General features: G+C 36.6%; 1 protein-coding gene across 1 annotated transcript in view; it reads right to left on the bottom strand.

Annotated features, from left to right (window-relative positions):
- MKX (mohawk homeobox) overlaps positions 1 to 18,565 on the bottom strand; it is a 78,317-nt gene that overhangs the window by 49,451 nt on the left and 10,301 nt on the right. The window contains exon 4 of the mRNA XM_008150414.3: positions 18,101 to 18,436. Within this exon, the coding sequence (XP_008148636.2) occupies positions 18,101 to 18,436 (336 nt within the window). The remainder of the gene's footprint in view (positions 1 to 18,100; positions 18,437 to 18,565) is intronic.

Raw genomic sequence — 18,565 nt, 5'->3', positions numbered from 1 at the left:
ATAAGGTATTTGTGGATTATCTTGTCACAGGCCCTCATTCTACAGCTAAAGGAACTGAGATCCTTGTTAATAAAGGGACTTGTCTTAGAATACATACCCAATTGTTAGCAGTTGTGACTGGATCCCAAGCTCCTGATTTCTAAGGCAATCCTCCCTGCTTTTGCACATTATACTTCCTGTGGCCTCATCTACACGTGGGTAATTTCAGGTCAGACAAGGAGACTGACTGGAGAGAAAATGTGCGCCCAGTAAACCACAGATAAAGCAGCAGAAGTTCAACCAAATTTAATTAAATTATAGTCAAAATATAGATTAAACTTGTATTGCTCCAATTGATCCTCTACCCAGACCTTTATACTATCGTTTTAATTAAAGCACCATAGAGAAAGGCTGAGGTCAAACAGAACATAGATCATTTGTCTTTTTGCTTTTGCTCTGAGCTTCCTAATAACACTTCACTGAGTATGTGTGTTAGGGGGTGGGGATTAGGAACAGTATTTGGGGATTGGTAATATGTCATGAAATCATGAAGTTGAGCCTTTTAATATTTTCCTAATGAAAGGAAAATTATTGTAACTATAAACTAAATTTTACTGCTTCAATCATAGTAACTATGAAATAGTCCTCAAACACCTTTCAAGATAGTTGAGAATTACTATTCCAGATAATTTATGTTTATTCCTTTAAAAGTACATTTTAAGAAAAAATAAATTAAAAATTATGTTCTGAAAGACAAAAGTACACAGGTTCACAGGTTAGATCAACTGGAGGCCCCATGGGTTATGAGTAAATCTGAAGTGGTGCCATATTTCTGAAAAGGTCTTAAATAAAAAACCCAGGAGACAAAATAAAAGTGAAAACAAGACCAAATGCACTAGACGGGTTGTGAAAAAAAAACACCCACAAAACACACACCCCCTTGATCTAGCTGGATAGATTTAGCAGCTCAGAAGAGAATTAAAGGAGAAAATGTACAGCAAGAATAAATGCAACTGAGACAACGGTAAAAGAAAATGCACAACAATAGCGCTCAACCTCAGCTGCAAACAAGTAAAGGGTATGTGGATTCTCAAGCAGTCACAGTGTTGCAACCACCCAGCTTTGTGCTGGGCAAAGACATCACAGCAAAGGCACATGGCACCAAGCAACTTTTGGCCGGAGATTTTACGCTTAGAAATGTAAGACCCAGTAACATTTAAGGAATTCTCGCTCTTGCCAGGTAGCCATCCTTTTGTCCTAAAGCCATGTGACAAATGATCCCAAATACCACTTTGCCTTTTCAGCATCTGTTGTCTAAATCAGTGTGGAAACTGGAAGGACAAACTCTGAATTTTGGCCCTTAGCAAAAGGGTACATTTTAGTGTCATAATGACAGTCTTGGCAGAACAGGACATTCTTACTTGAAATGTCTCTGCCATACTGAGAGCTTTGTCCACCGTAACCGAGTCTGGCTCAATCGAAGGGACCAGTAGCCCTAAATTTTAAATATACAGGCAACGATGTGAAAACTCAAAGAACAAACTGTTTCTTGGAAATCACACGTTATGAACGGTTGTCTCGGACCATCTTTCAGCGCTTTAAAAGGTTTCATTTTCATTGTGTGTGTGTGTGTGTGTGTGTTTTTTATTTTAATTTACCAAAATATTCTTCTCAAAATTAGTATTTTGAGAAATTTTATTATTTTTTTTATCTAAATGAAACTTGATCAAAGGCAAAATTGCCTTTGGGTACAGTATATATACATATATATACATATATATTTATATATATATATATATGCATGCTGTATTATATATTCATATATAATGGTACCAAACAGGGAACACATTCTTTTTGTCAAAAATGTCCATCTTGGTCACTGTGCCAAAGATGCGTCAAAGCACTGAAGTCAGTGGGCAAGAGGCTGTTTTGACCCGACCTGCAGTTCAGTGATTGTGGAAGGCACAGCCTGCACTTGAGAACACTCTGGCCACAATGCCATCGTTAAGGTATTACCCAAATCGGTGCCATGGTAAGTTTTTCCTCAGTACATTCAGTGAAGTGCCTCACCTGAGGAAGTGTAAAAGGTGACGTTGACACCGAAGCACATCAGTGTATCCTGCACCATGATGTCCTACTGGGCACAAAAAATGCTTCACAACTGGCTCTTCTGACTGGGCAGACTCAAAATTGTTAAAAGTGGGTGACTGATGTTATTACTTAAGCCTGAGACTAATCTATCTTCCCAGCACCACTTTCCAAGTGGGTTGTCATTATCACTCACATTTTTTCTGACCACCTTCAGGTAATGACTCAAGGTCTCTAATGTGTGCACAAGACAGAGGGAAGATACCACTGGTCATTTCCAAAAGCTGCTTTCCCCAGCTATGTTCAATTTCTATTACTTACTCCTACCACACGACTCAATCTCACACACACACACACACACACACACACACACACACACACACACACCACAGGAGTATTAACTGTCTGGGATCTTCTGCAAACCATGTCAGTTTCCCTTAGGATAATTCCCAGGTGTATGTCTATTACAACCTACCACCTATCAACATGTGTGAAGATCTTTCTACTGCAGCTATTAAAGAGAGACTTTTTTTTTTTTAAATGCACCCACACCTTGCCTAAATTCTCAAAAGTTCAACACTGGCGATTTAAGTATTTTTTAAGTAGAAGTGAATTAAACACCTGAAATTGCCAAAAGCAATTAGACTTACTGTTCTGGGATCAGGCACATCTCCACCAGACCAAACAGCTCATATCCAAAGACCCAACAATTTTGATGCTGACTGAAGAGCCAAAAGCAATTTTCTGATCTGCAAATTAAAGGACTGAAGTAGAGGACCCTTTAAAACTCAGGGCTGGATTTATAAAATTCTTGGCTATTTCCCTTTTTAGTATGACAAAAAATAGAGAAATTGGATAAAAAAAGAAGAAAGGGAGGAAAAGGTTATTCTACAGGGGCTATTTAAACATGCCATCTAACCTGAAAACTAAAAAATTCAAGTTTTGTGAAAGAAATTGGGCAAAGTGAACAAAATTATTATTACATTGATTTCTCAAAACACAATTATAAATTATATAAGTTCTAATGGAAAACAAGAATACAAATTTCCCAAATTGAAAAGTACAAAAATTCTGAACTGGAAGAAAACAATATTTACCTGAGTAAAAACTCTATTACATCAAAAAGACAAATTTTGACCTGGAAAAGTATCTGTTTAATTTTAGAAACAAAGTAGGGAGGCAGAAAGGAAAAACTAACTGCAATGAACTAAAAAAGAAAGAAAGGAAAGAAACCACTTCCGTATTCATTAAATAGATTGCCTTGTTATTTTCACAGACAGTAAAACCTTTTACATCCTTTTAGTACTGGACTGGAGAGGTGTCAACAGATCTTATTTGGTCTTGTCGGTGTGTAAAGAGTTTACAAACCTGACTAAATTTAGAATTAGTGAGATTTATGCACCTATATTCATTATACATAGGAGAAGGAGAAAAAGGGGCCCTTTATGCCAACTTTGAGTTTGGCTTGATTTTTTATAACTTATTTAGAAGCCCTAGGGAATAAAAAAAACCCCTCTCTGAATGGAAATACTGACACAGTCTTAAATATAATGACATGAACAAGCACTTCTATGAAATTGTACCAGGATGTGACTGGCAGCTCTAGTAAGTTTGAAATTCATGGAGTATCAGAAAATCAATTGCAATTGATTTAATGCCAGTAGACAGTAATGCCAAAATATAGTGAATACACTGCAGAGTCAAAATTGATAAATTTGTTATTTTTTTACAGGAAAATATGTAAAGTGTGTGGGATCTTTATTCTCATGAGAGGAGGAAAGAGAAAATTTAAAATTTCTGTCTAGACTCTCTCCAGTTCTATCATATGATTAAAAATACTTGTCCTGGCTGGTGTGGCTCAGTTGGTTAAGCGTAGTCCTGTGTACAGAAAGGTTGCCGTTTGATTCCTAGTCAGGGCACTTGTCGGGTTGTGGGCTCGATCCCCCGTGGGGGGAGGGGGGACGTGCAGGACGCAGCTGATTGATGTTGCTCTCACATCAATGTTTCTCTCTCCCTTCCTCTCCCTCTAAAACTCAATTAAAAGGCTTTAAAAAATAATAAAAATACTGATTCTGAAAAAGTTAAAGCTGTCCTGCAAACACTGAGAGTGAGTGTGGAGAAGTGTTAAATCAGTAGGTATAAATCTGTGCTTTGTTTCTTAAGTCTCACCTGCAAGGCTATGCACTCGATATGCACAAAAGTATCATTACTTAGTGAAGTCAAAATCACTAAGGCTCCACTTATTTTTGTCTAGCTGCTATACTTTTTATTCTTTGGTGGATTTTATCACCCTTACATTTTCTTGAAAGTCGCTCTTTTATTTAAAAATCTGTTTAATTTCATTTTATATTTTCTAAGTTTAAAAATTTTTAATCTCTTAAACATCTCATGATTTTAAGTTTCATTTTATTTAAGTTTTTCCCTCTGGTTTTAACCTTTTGTATTTGTCTTTTCTTTTTGACCCACTTAAAGTTATTTAGGACCATTTTCTTTCTCTTATCATGTTCACAGAGATAAACATATACATATGTACATTAAAATGTCTTCTATGACTTAAGAGGTAGCTAACTAAATCAGCAAAACACTAACTCATTCATTTAAGAAAGGGTTATGGAGCAAATATGTGAAAGATAACGTACTAAGGGCTAGGGGGACTATAAAAATGAATAAAACGCCATTTCGGCACTTCAATAAGCTTTAATATGTACAAGGCAGTGGGAATCAGCACAAAAGAAGAAAGGAGATGCAGTTGCATTTCAGAAAGCAATTTGTCTAATTCACACAAATGTGAAATCAGTGTTACGTCATGCTAGACGGCACTGGGAGGAAATACAACATAAAGGACCAAAACTGTCAGGGTCAAACACAGCCCTAAAAAATGTGGACATTTTGTCAACTGAGCTGCCATATACTTTCAGTTTGTTTGTAAGTCACGTTGTTAAAAGGGGCTGTGTGTTTCAGCGTTTACAATTACGTTTTGTCAGGCTCTCACATGATACCAAACAACAAAAACCCCAGAAGGAACCAGCAAACTGCTCATGCTAATATTTTCTAATTTGGTCTGCCATAAATCTCTCAGTTTTTAACGGTAGGTGGAAAACATAAATGTTTCATTTAAATTTTGCAAGTAAATCCATAAAAATACTTACTTTTCAAAAATCAAGCTAATTTTAATTTCAGAAATAATCCATGTGTTTTCCCATCACCATCACTGATAAATATTGAAGACTCTCTGGTATTTAGAACAATGCTTAAGTTTTTATAATTCTATAGTAACCCCATGCCTATCCAGCGGTCAGAATCTTTGGAAATCTCATTTAAAAGATTGCTAGTTTAAAGCAAGTAATTAGAAAAGATCCCTTTTTAAAAGGCAATCAAAAAGTCACCATTTTTATATTCAAAGGAGTTAGAGGCACGTTTAGGGTTGTGGTCATCCTAAAATTACTGAGTTGAAAGGATGGAACAACATATAAAAAGCAATAGGAAGGAGATTAGAGAAGAGAGACATTAATGCACGCCTCACATGCTATGTTTAATACTGTAAGTTTAGGAGAGCAGAAATCCTACATTTAAAAAATTGGTCTAGGGAGAGGAGAGAAAATGGCGACGGAATAGAGTCGGGTTTGGAGTCTGTTCCTGGGGCGGAGAGTCGGAGCAGCAGAGGCTCGCAGAGGGAGTGTATGTGGGCAAGCCAAGGGACAGCTAAACTCCAGGAGAAGGCGGGGGAGTGCTGGGCAGTGTTCCTCTGACCGCGCAGCACCCACAGGGGCTGGGTCCCCTCCTGGAGCTGCGGGCTCGCCGGGCGCCTCGCCATCTTGCAAGGAAAGAAGGATTTTCGTGGAAACCTGACTTTCCGCGACAACTGCAAACACTGAGCTGCTGGGAGCACCAGACCACCGGTCCCCTATCAGCGCAAACATTCGGATTCAAAGAAACTCTTCACTGCACCACGGAAAGGTCAGATTTCGCCTGAAATGAGGGGCGGTTTCTAATCCCCGCGGTGGGTGAGGGAAGCGCTGGGTGAGGGAAGCGCGGCAGCCGCAGGACCGCAGGACCGGCAGGAGCCGGGAGGTCTGTGCCTAGAAAAATCGGAGGCAGTTGGAACTGCCCTGATCCGTGAATGAGGAGGGGGGTCTTCTGAGCTGCTAACAGAAGTGACCTCTTGAAAGCAACTCATTTTAATCTGACGAGGAGGGTCAGACTAAGAATTTTCAAAGGAGTGCAGGCTCCTTAGTCTGGGGCACAGACCCACGGTCCGCACACCTGGGCTCTTTCCGACTCTGATTGCTAAGCCCAATACAGAGGTAAACCCAGGCGGAAACCCTGAAAGACTGAAGGGGGAAGGTGTTTTTTCGGAACCTGGGGACCAGAGCTGCGTGTGACCATCAGAGAGGCAGCTCTGAGGCGCATACCTCCACAAACCAGTAGTGAGTGCCATAGAGGGGAAAAAAAAAAAAAAAAAAGAAAAAAGAGCTAGAGAGGCCCGGAAGTCAATTCAGAAACACTGCCACCCAGGGGCTGAAACGCTAATTGTCTCTGGTGTAATTAAAAATAAATACGAGAAATTAAGACACGGCTGGCTTAAAAAGCAGGACTGGCTTCCAACACTGAGGAGCCCTGGAATGAAGCTGAACTGAAATACCGCCCAGACTGGGAAAAAGGCGTACCAAACAGAATAATAGAGGAAGTGAATGACAGCCGCTACTGCACATTTTAGTCTTCCTATTTTTTAATTTTCAATTCTTTTTTCAATTTTTTAAATTTTTTATTCTCATATTTTTTTATTTTCATTTTTTGCATCTTTTACTTAAGAAACTAATTTTTTTTCTTTTTCCTCACTCGATTTTCACCTTTTTAATTATTACATTTTTATTTTCAATCAACACTATTATTACTATTATTTTACTTTTTTTTTTTTTAATGTCATTTGATTTTCTCTTTCTTTTTTTTTTGGATTAGTGTCCTACATTCGATTTGCATCTTTCCCTTACAATCGTTTTACCCTATCTCAAAGCTAACATTATGCCATCACTCTCCTCCCAACCTTTCCCATTTTGGTCCCCAGTTTATCTTAACCCTTTCTGGCTTTAGATTTTCCCTACTTTTTCAGTTTACTCCCTGCTAAAACTTCACCCTACTTATATTATCTAATTCCCAACCCCCTGCTCCAAATCCATACAAACCTCTCTCTACGCTACCTTAAAAAAATTATTTTTCTCTCGGGCCTTTTGTTGTTGTTTGCTTGAATGTTGATTAGATTGAATTTTTATGCTTTTTTATGAGATTGTTTTGATTATTCTTTTTGTTGGTTTGGTTGGTTCTTTTGTTTGCTTTGTTTTTGTTTGTTTTTTACTTTTGTTTTTCCTTGCCTCACTTGATATTAGCTGCTGTTGCAGTTTGTATTAATCTCCAGGCTCGTGTTGCTGGAATTTGCTGGGAATAGTGGTTGTTCTAGTGGAGTTTACTCCCCATATATATAGTTTGTTCCCCTTTTCTCTCTTAGTATCATTCTTGTCTCTCTTACTTTTTTTTTTCTTTTATTTTTCTTTTCTGTTATTTCTTTTTCTTTTCTTTCTTTCTGCTCTTTTCCCAAGTTCAGATTCACACTCGTTGTTTTTTTTGTTTTGTTTTGTTTTGTTTTTTTTTTCGTTGTTGTTCTTTCTTTTTACTCTCCCTCTTCCACTCCTATTCCCTAATCTGGTGGTTACCTTTATTGGAGGTTATTAATATCGTGAATACAATTCTGTTCAGTGCCTTGTCTGTTGTGCCTGGTTGTGTTGTATTTTATACCTTTAAATCAACGCCAGAGAGAGAAATCTATATAACCAGACATCCGGAGAAGAGAGACCATGGGGAGACAAAGAAACAGCCCCCACAGGAAAGAGAAACAGGCATCACCAGAAAAGGAAGTAAACGATTTAGAGGCAAACAACCTATCAGAGAAAGAATTCAGAGAAATGATCATAGGGTGGCTGAAAAGGATGGAAGACAAATTCGACAATATGAGTAAGAACCAAGAAGAAATGAAGAAGAACCAAGAAGAAATGAAAAATGACATTGCTGCTGTAAAGAACTCAATAGAAAGCATCAAGAGTAGACTAGATGAAGCAGAGGACCGCATAAGTGAGCTAGAAGACAAGATGGAAAAAAATACCCAATTACAACAGCTTCTAGAAACAAAAATTAGAAAGATTGAGGAGAGCGTAAGGGAACTTCGGGACAATACAAAACAAAACAACATCAGGATAATAGGGGTGCCAGAAGGAAAGGAAACTGAGCAAGGAATAGAAAACCTGTTTGAAGAAATAATAACAGAAAACTTCCCTGATATAGGGAAGAAAAAACCCACACAAATCCAAGAAGCTCACAGAGTTCCAAGCAAAATGAACCCCAAAAGACCGACGCCAAGGCACATTATAATTAAGTTGGCAAACACCAACGACAAAGTAAGAATCTTACAAGCGGCCAGAGAGAGACAGACAGTTACATACAAAGGAACCCCCATCAGACTAGCAACTGATTTCTCAACAGAAACTCATCAGGCCAGAAGGGAATGGAATGAAATATACCAAGTCATGCAAAGGAAGGGTCTAAATCCAAGACTACTGTACCCAGCAAGGCTATCAATCAAAATTGAAGGTGAAATCAGGAGCTTCACAGACAAAAAAGGACTAAGGGAGTTTATCACCACCAAACCAGCAATGAAAGAAATGCTAAAGGGTCTGCTGTAAAAAAAAAAAAAAAAAAAGAAAGAAATAGGAAGCAAAGAAGGTACACAGGGGTATAGAATAAAAATGGCGTCAAATAAGTACCTATCAATAATAACTTTAAATGTAAATGGATTGAATGCCCCAATCAAAAGACACAGGGTAACAGACTGGATAAGAAAACAAAACCCAGATATCTGCTGTCTACAGGAAACCCACCTCAAAAAAAAGGATGCATACAGACTGAGAGTAAAGGGATGGAAAAAGGTTTTCCAGGCAAATGGAAATGAAAAAAAAGCTGGGGTTGCAATACTTATATCTGACAAATTAGATCTCAAAGTGAAGGACATAACAAGAGATAATGAAGGCCACTTCATAATACTAAAGGGAGAAATCCAACAAGAAGAAATAACTCTGGTAAACATATATGCACCCAATACAGGAGCACCAAGATACATTAAAAAACTCCTGGAAGATATCAAAGGAGAGATTGACAGTAATACAATCATAGTAGGAGACTTCAATACCCCACTATCACCATTGGACAAATCCTCTAAACTAAACATCAGCAAAGAAACATCAAACCTAAATGACTCACTAGAACAGATGGAATTAATCGACATCTTCAGAACATTTCACCCCAAAGCCACAGAATATACATTCTTCTCAAGTGCACATGGGTCATTTTCAAAGATAGACCATATGTTAGGACATAGGCAAAGTCTCTACAAATTCAAGAAGATAGAAATCATATCAAGTATCTTCTCAGATCACAGTGGCATAAAACTGGAAATCAACTACAATAAAAACAACCCAAAGAAATCAAATACTTGGAGACTAAACAGCATGTTATTAAACCATGACTGGGTTACCAAAGACATCAAGGAAGAAATAAAAAACATCATGGCAACAAACGACAATGAAAACACAACAATCCAAAATCTATGGGACACAATGAAAGCAGTCCTGAGAGGGAAGTTCATAGCTCTACAAGCCTACTTCAAAAAACAAGAAACAATGGTAATAAATTACCTAACCCAACAACTCAAAGAGTTAGAGAGAGAGCAACAAGATAAGCCCAGTGTAAGCAGAAGGAAAGAAATAATAAAGATCAGAGCGGAGATAAACGACATAGAGACCAAAGAAACAATACAAAAGATCAACAAAACCAAGAGCTGGTTCTTTGAAAGGATAAACAAGATTGATGGACCTCTAGCCAGGCTCACCAAGAAGCAAAGAGAGAGGACCCAAATAAACAAAATCAGAAATGAAAGAGGTGAAATAACAACAGATCCCGCTGAGATACAAAGGATTGTTACAAAATACTACGAACAACTCTATTCCAACAAACTGGACAACCTAGAGGAAATCGACATATTCCTAGAAAAATACAACCTTCCAAAACTTAATCAGGAAGATTCTAAACAGCTCAACATGCCAGTAACTATGGAAGAAATTGAAGCAGTCATCAAAAAGCTTCCGGCAAACAAAAGCCCGGGGCCAGATGGCTTCACAGGAGAGTTTTATCAAACTTTCAAGGAAGAACTAAAACCTATCCTCCTCAGACTATTCCAAAAAATTCAAGAGGAAGGAACACTTCCAGGCTCCTTCTATGAAGCCAGCATCACCCTAATACCAAAACCAGATAAAGACAACTCAATGAAAGAGAATTACAGGCCAATATCCCTCATGAACATTGATGCCAAAATCCTCAACAAAATTCTAGCAAATCGGCTCCAGCAGTACATCAGAAAGATAATACACCATGACCAAGTAGGATTTATTCCAGGAATGCAAGGATGGTACAATATCCGCAAATCAATAAACGTGATACATCACATAAACAAATTGAGAGATAAAAATCACATAGTCATATCAATAGATGCAGAAAAAGCATTTGACAAAATCCAACACCCTTTCTTGATAAAAACTCTCAACAAGGTGGGAATAGAAGGCTCGTACCTCAACATAATAAAAGCTATTTATGATAAACCCACAGCAAACATCATACTCAATGGGCAAAAACTAAAACCATTTCCCCTAAGAACAGGAACAAGACAGGGATGCCCACTCTCACCACTCCTGTTTGACATAGTACTGGAAGTATTAGCTATCGCAATTAGGCAAGAAGAAGAAATAAGAGGCATCCAAATTGGAAAAGAAGAAGTGAAGCTGTCCTTATTTGCAGATGACATGATATTGTACATAAAAAACCCAAAAGATTCCATCAAAAAACTAATAGACTTAATAAATGAATTCGGCAATGTAGCGGGATACAAAATTAACGCCAAGAAATCTATGGCTTTTCTATACACCAATAATGAACTTACAGAAAGAGAGACTAAAAAAGCAATCCCATTTACCATCGCACCAAAAAAATTAAGATACCTAGGAATAAACTTAACTAAGGAGGTAAAAGACCTATACGCAGAAAACTACAGGACACTGAAAAAAGAGATAGAGGAAGACGTAAACAGATGGAAGAACATACCATGTTCCTGGATTGGTAGAATCAACATCATTAAAATGTCCATACTACCCAAAGCAATCTACAGATTCAATGCACTCCCCATCAAAATACCAACAGCATATTTCACAGACCTAGAAAGAACTCTCCAAAAATTCATCTGGAATAAAAAAAGACCCCGACTAGCCTCAGCAATCCTCAGAAAGAAGAATAAAGTAGGTGGGATCTCAATACCAGATTTCAAGCTGTATTACAAAGCCACTGTTCTCAAAACAGCCTGGTACTGGCACAAGAACAGACATATTGATCAATGGAACAGAATAGAGAACCCAGATATCGACCCAAACCACTATGCTCAATTAATATTTGACAAAGGAGGCATGAACATACAATGGAGTCAAGACAGTCTCTTCAATAAATGGTGTTGGGTAAACTGGACAGATACATGCAAAAAAATGAAACTAGATCACCAACTTACACCATACACAAAAATAAACTCAAAATGGATACAGGACTTAAACATAAGACGGGAAACCATAAAAATACTAGAGGACTCCACAGGCAACAAAATCTCAGACATATGCCAAAAGAACTTCTTCACTGACACTGCCCCTAGGGCAATGGAAGCTAAAGAGAAAATTAACAAATGGGACTACATCAAAATAAAAAGCTTTTTTACAGCAAAAGAAACCATCAACAAAACAACAAGAAAGCCCACCGCATGGGAAAACATATTTGCAAATGCTATCACTGATAAAGGTTTAATCTCCAACATCTACAGGCAGCTTATGCAACTTAATAAGAGGAAGATAAATGATCCAATAAAAAAATGGGCAACAGACCTAAACAGAATATTTTCAAAAGAAGACAGAAGGAAGGCCAAGAGACACATGAAAACATGTTCAAAGTCACTTATTATCCGAGAGATGCAAATCAAAACAACAATGAGGTACCATCTCACACCTGTCAGAATGGCTATCATCAACAAATCAACAAACAACAAGTGTTGGCGAGGATGCGGAGAAAAAGGAACCCTCGTGCACTGCTGGTGGGAATGCAGACTGGTGCAGCCACTGTGGAGAACAGTATGGAGTTTCCTCAAAAAACTGAAAATGGAACTCCCATTTGACCCAGTAATCCCACTCCTGGGAATATATCCGAAGAAACTAGAAACACCAATCAGAAAGGATATATGCACCACTATGTTCATAGCAGCACAATTTACAATAGCTAAGATTTGGAAACAGCCTAGGTGCCCATCAGCAGATGACTGGATCGGAAAACTGTGGTACATCTACACAATGGAATACTATGCTGCCATAAAAAAGAAGGAATTCTCATCATTTGCAGCAACCTGGATGGAATTGGAGAACATTATGCTAAGTGAAATAAGCCAGTCAATGAAAGAAAAATACCACATGATCTCACTCATTTAGGGATAGTAAAGAACATTATAAAGTGGTGAACAAAAAGATAGATACAGAGTCAGTAAAGCATCAAACAGACTTTCAAAGTACAGGGGGAAAGTTTGGAAAGGTGGGGGAGTTATGAAATCAAACGAAGGACTTGTATGCATGCATATAAGCATAAACAATGGACGCAAAACTCTGGGGGGGGAGGGCATGTGTGGGTGTGGGGTGGGGGGTAATAGTAAGATATGTACACATATAATACCTCAATAAAAATATTTAAAAAAAAAAAATTGGTCTTACATTTCTATCTAGAAATTTCATTTATGTGGAATGCCTTATTCATAGATGATGTTTGAAAGGAGGTAAGTGTATTTTTGTAGTAAAGATACAAGAAATTGGGTAACCTTTCAAGTACCCTAGCTGGGCCTCTGATAGAGGGTTTTAGGGTTCTCTGCTGGAGTAGCTTGACAGCCATGTATTTGCATGCCAGGGAAAGAATATCTGGAATAATCCAAAGCACAATTCTTTCACTAAAATCAAGTAAGTGACAAGCACAGAAAGGGAAATAAAAGTATTTTTTAAAAATGTAGAAAGTAGACTTACTGATCAACAAAACCCCAAAGAAAAACCTAGCATATACAGTTGACCCTTGAACAACGTGGAGATTAGGGGCTCCAAAGACCCATGCAGTCGAAAATCCACATATAACTTGTAGCTCCCCCAAAATTTCACTATTACTAGTCTTCTGTTGACTAGAACCCTTACCGATAACATAAACAGTTGATTAACACATACTTTTTATGTCATGTGTATTATATACTGTATTCTTACAATAAAACGAGGTAGAGGAAATAAAATGTTATTAAGAAAATCATACAAAAGAGAAAATATATTTACAGTGTTTATTGAAGAAAAATCCACACATAAGTGGACTTGTGCAGTTCAAACCCATGTTGTTCAAGGTCAATGATACACAGAAACATACCGTCCTTAACATCTGGCTTTTGAGGAAGTCTTCTCTCAAATGCCATGTGACTTTCTTTAGGCTAAAGAAAACCTAAAATTGATGAAACATAAACTGGGAGTGATTATTCACTGTTCAAAAACATCTGCTGAAGCATCTCTTTAAGTCTTTCTTCTGATTCATTCAACTACAATTTCTGTGATGAGTAGCCTAGCACAAAACCTAGGGCTCCAGTGAGCCTACAACAAGGCCTGTGGGGACTGAGCCTCAATAAACATTTTTGTGTTGAATGAACGCACAAAAGAGTGCCTCATATATGAATGGATTGTGTTCCTGAAAACTACCTGTTAACTCAGTTGTTTAGAACTGAGAATGTAATTCTCCAAACAAACTATGCTATAAAATAAGGTTAAATCCCAGGCTAATTCAATGGTTCATGAAGTCATGCGCATACCTAAGCTTTGCTACCATTGATACCAGCTTACATTCTAAAGTATATGATGTACAGGAAGAGAGGGAAAAAGGAATATCTCTTCCTTTGTGGGTCATCACTAGCCAAGAAAAAATGTTTGAAAATGGTATTTAGCCTTTGTCATTCTCCCAAATTTCTTTCTACTTCCTAGTTCCTCTTTCCTCAGTCACCAAAAAGCCTCATTCTCTTATTTTGCTCCAACTGTGGCAAGTCATCCAAATGGATTCTATCTACCCCCCAAAGTGTTCCATGTACCAAATAAATGATCTTTTCCCCCTCTCAATAAAAATCTCTATTTCTTCAGGGATATCCACTTCAGTCAAGTAGACACCAGGTGTGTATTATTAAGAGGGATTTTAGACAGTTTAACAAGATGAAGTCTTATGGGAGAGGTTAAATTTATGAATTATACACCAGCAGAGCAGTAGGGCTCAGAATGTACTAGCCACTTAAAATTTGATCATTTGTGAGCTGCAAAAAGAAAGAACAGAATAGGGAATTGTCCTCAAGCCAAGCAAAAGAAGAGGGGGAAGTCACACATTTTATTTCAAGACTGGCCTGATTTTTCCCTGATACTGAGGCCTGGAGGTCAGTTTGTAATGGGAATTCACTCTACCAAATACCTGAAAACTGTCATCTGTTAACCCAACATTATGAAAACGAATTCTAATTTTAATTTGGATGACTTAATTCAACAGATAGCACTGAGTGACTAAATTTTCTTGAGTATAACTTAATTGTATTTAAAAGCAATGACCTTAATAATTCTGATCATCTCTAGTGTTATAATTGCTGCTGTCAGAAAAGTTTTAACCAATAGTTACTGAGTTATATAAATAACCAATATTTATTATGCCCCTCAAGAAAAAAAAAAGAACATTTTTTTTCTGCATGTTGTGGGAGACTGCAGATTACAGAAAAACATTTAATGCCTACATAAAATCAATGAAAACATTTGTATCTACTTTGATGGTATCTAGTAATATCTTCAATTAGGATTACTACTTTATAACCTTCTAGGCTTCTCCCTGCTAAAACTTAATAAAAACCAGTGAAATTAAATTCAGTGATACATTATCCTTTCATACACAAATTCCTTAAAATGCATCATGAGATAGCAACTCTTTTACAAAAAAAAATGGATGAAAAAAATAGATACATTTTTTTTAGCACAGATAAACTAATAAATTGTATTTAAAGGTGATCCATTCTTGAAAAGAATTTAAAATTCGAAATATTTGTACTACTATAGAACTGGGAAGGGGAGTGGTGTTAATAGCAGACTTAGAAGATTTCTATTTAGGTGAGGAAAAAAAGATATAACCAGAAGGAATTAAAGGAATTCAGAGTAAGTCTGTATGCCAGAGAAAACCATAGCAGTTGCTCAGAAAGTATTTATTAAAATCCCCTCTTCTACTCCTTATGCAAGTGTGCTAACCCAGCTGCAGCTCTACTGTCGCTCAGTTCCCATAGAGGACGACAGCCATTTATTGTTTTGGTCAGAAATTTAGCAGACCAGTGTTATACCACCAGTCTTTCTTAATCCTCGCCCACAGGACCAAAAAATTGTGTTCTGTTCTTTTAAAGTTTGTAAACATGCATAAAACCCCAGAAGTTCACGTGTCTAGGCTGCTTTCTCATTGCTTGAGCAGCTAAAAAATACGTTTTTATTTAAAAATAGAACTTGGCCAATGGAATGTTTTAGTAGAAATAAATGGCCAAGATATTTAACTTTGAAAAGCATCAAATATACAGGCATGCTATTCCTGCTTTGATTTTTTACTTTGTTTCCTCTGAAAAAGCATGAATTTTCAGAAGACTCAGTACACTGGGTAAATTTCATAGAAATATGACCTTGTTTTTACTGGGCAACAGAAAGAAATTTATAAGGAATTAAAAAAATAGTAGACCTTCAATTACCTAATCAAAATTAATTTTCATTATTTCCAAAAATCTTTTTTGTCTACACATACTTGTATTGTTATAATTGTATTCAGTGTTCCCACAATTTTAAATTGTTTTTCACATAACATCACGTTATCAATATTTCTCATGTTGTTTCATAGTCAATATCAGTATCATAAATAACAATTTTGACCTTTATGCTATTTTAATCTAGTTTGGGATTTGGATGACATTCACATTTTAAAAAACTGAGACACTTCCCATAATTTTATGTTTCAGAGGAAATGTATAAAGCACGGAAATTAATTATTTCTTCAAAGTTTGAAAGAAATCCAATGAATCTATCAAATCATGTGTTTAGGGAGGTAGATTTATTAAAACCTTAATTTTTCCTGAATTAGTGGTAATTTACAACTTTTCTCATTATAAGTTTATAATTTAATTTATGTGGATAACAGCAACTCATTTCACCTACATACTCATATACAGTATTTTGTCAACAATTATTCATAGTATTTCATCATAATTTTAATAATATTGCTTAATACCTATATGATTGCTTTGCTATATCTCCTTTCTCATTTCCAACTTTAACTAGTACAAATTTTTGCTTATCTCTTTTACTATTGCTTTCAAAGAGTTACCTCTTGATTCATTTATCTATTTTTCAGCTTTCCTTTTTATTTTTTTTTAAATTCTTTTCAATTATCTGTACTTGAATAAGTTATTTTCCTTTCTCTGTAAATTAACATTCATAAAGCTCTAAATTACTTCCAAGTTCTGCTCTAGTCATATTAGATGTTAATGTGTAGTTTTAAATTTTTTGTGATTAGCTAAATAGCCTTTTATTGCATTTTTTACTTCTTCCTACACTCAATCATTATTTACAAGACTATTTTTGTATTTCAAACTGTTTGGAGTTATTTTTATTGTTGGGATTGGAGATGCAAACAAAAATGATATTAAGTCTTTAAAAGTATATTGAGATTTTTCTCTGAATCCTCAGATAATGTATCTTGTACACATTTATAGACACTTGAAAATCAGATTTCTGGCTAGTTAATTTGAAGGGTATATTAAACAAGCCAAATTTAAATTCCTTTATAAAGCCCTATGGGTCACATATCAGCCTCCTTGATATGCTAAGAACTAAATGTAGTAACATTTGTGTAGCATTTAGCATATAGCCTAGCATATCAGAACTACTCAATAAAATGACGGTGGCTGTATGTGTAATCATAACAGGAAAGCTGAGCTGTGGTTACATTAGTATGTGTAATAGCAACAGTAATGGTAGTCTAAGTAGCAGTTACATCCCTCCTACCTGTTGTGCCGGCTCACCTGTACTATAGATCTGGACCAGAATAAACTAGCTGTGTGTTCTAGGGCTGGATTTTCTTATTTACGACATAATGTGGCTGGACTAGATGCTTTCTGAAGTTATCTTCAGGACCCAAACGCTATTTCCACCAGATATAGGCTGCACATATCCTTTGTTCTGAAGCTACTTGCTCAAACACTGTGTGATCAAAGTTCTCAGGGAACTGAAGTCAAGATAGAAAATTTCACCAAACTCACTACTCCATCTGAATGTTTTGAACAAGTAGGAATCGATTCATTATTTCTGAAATACAAATAAAATTTCCAAAGCAATTTAAGCCAGATACTACTCCATCACAGAAGTCTTGGTACCCATGATAATTTGTGTTTATTTTCCACTATTATTAGCAAACGAAGAATTTAAGAGAAAACACGGAATACAGAGTATTAGCATGTCTGACTATGGAATCCAGAACATTCTTCCATTAATATTTATTGATAAAACCCAAAATATATTTCCTCTAAGAATGTTTATCATTAAGATTAAAAATTATTATTAAGAATAAAAATTCTTATCATTGTTATTAAGAATGAAAATTTCCCATCATCTACTACGAGAATCTCTGGAAATTAAAATCAAAGCAAAAACATTAAAACCTTATTATAGGTAATCTATGAATAATCTAATGCAAAAGCAATAAAAATCATGGCTTTATACCTTTTGAAATAAATGCCTCTGCTGCCGTTTTAATGGTTTTAAACAAGAGACAAAAAGCAGAGACTTACCCGTGCGATAGACAAAGTTGCCTTCCGTTTCCGATGACGAAGGAGACACTAATTCTTCCTCAAATTCATTGGAGCTAAAAGATCCTGAATGGTTTCTTTGCCTTGTTTTTCCCATCATGGCAGCGTTTGTGGCCATGACATGTCTCAAAGAGTCGTTAAGGTAACGGTTCAATAAGCTGCTCTTGTATTTTGGGGGTGACACGTAGTCCTCACTGATCCGTGACTCTGGCCTCACCCCTGCCTTTATGACTGAGCTCTCACTTTTAATCACAGGGTGGTGAACGGGATTATTATAGCCCCCTTCGTTCATGTGGCTTCTTGGAGGGTTTTCTCCATCTAAAAGGGAAAAATATTACTACGTAGGACTTGCATGTGCTTTTCCCCAGCCACCCAACTGTTATGTTTAATCATTAAAAATATACCTAAAGAAAGAATATTTAAAGTGTATACAATTATCTTTCATAT

This window comes from Eptesicus fuscus, chromosome 5 (genome assembly GCF_027574615.1).
Source record: "Eptesicus fuscus isolate TK198812 chromosome 5, DD_ASM_mEF_20220401, whole genome shotgun sequence".
In the NCBI taxonomy this organism is placed as follows: domain Eukaryota; kingdom Metazoa; phylum Chordata; class Mammalia; order Chiroptera; family Vespertilionidae; genus Eptesicus; species Eptesicus fuscus.
The sequence above is the reverse complement of the archived record's forward strand: the minus strand, read 5'-3'. Positions and strand labels throughout refer to the sequence as shown.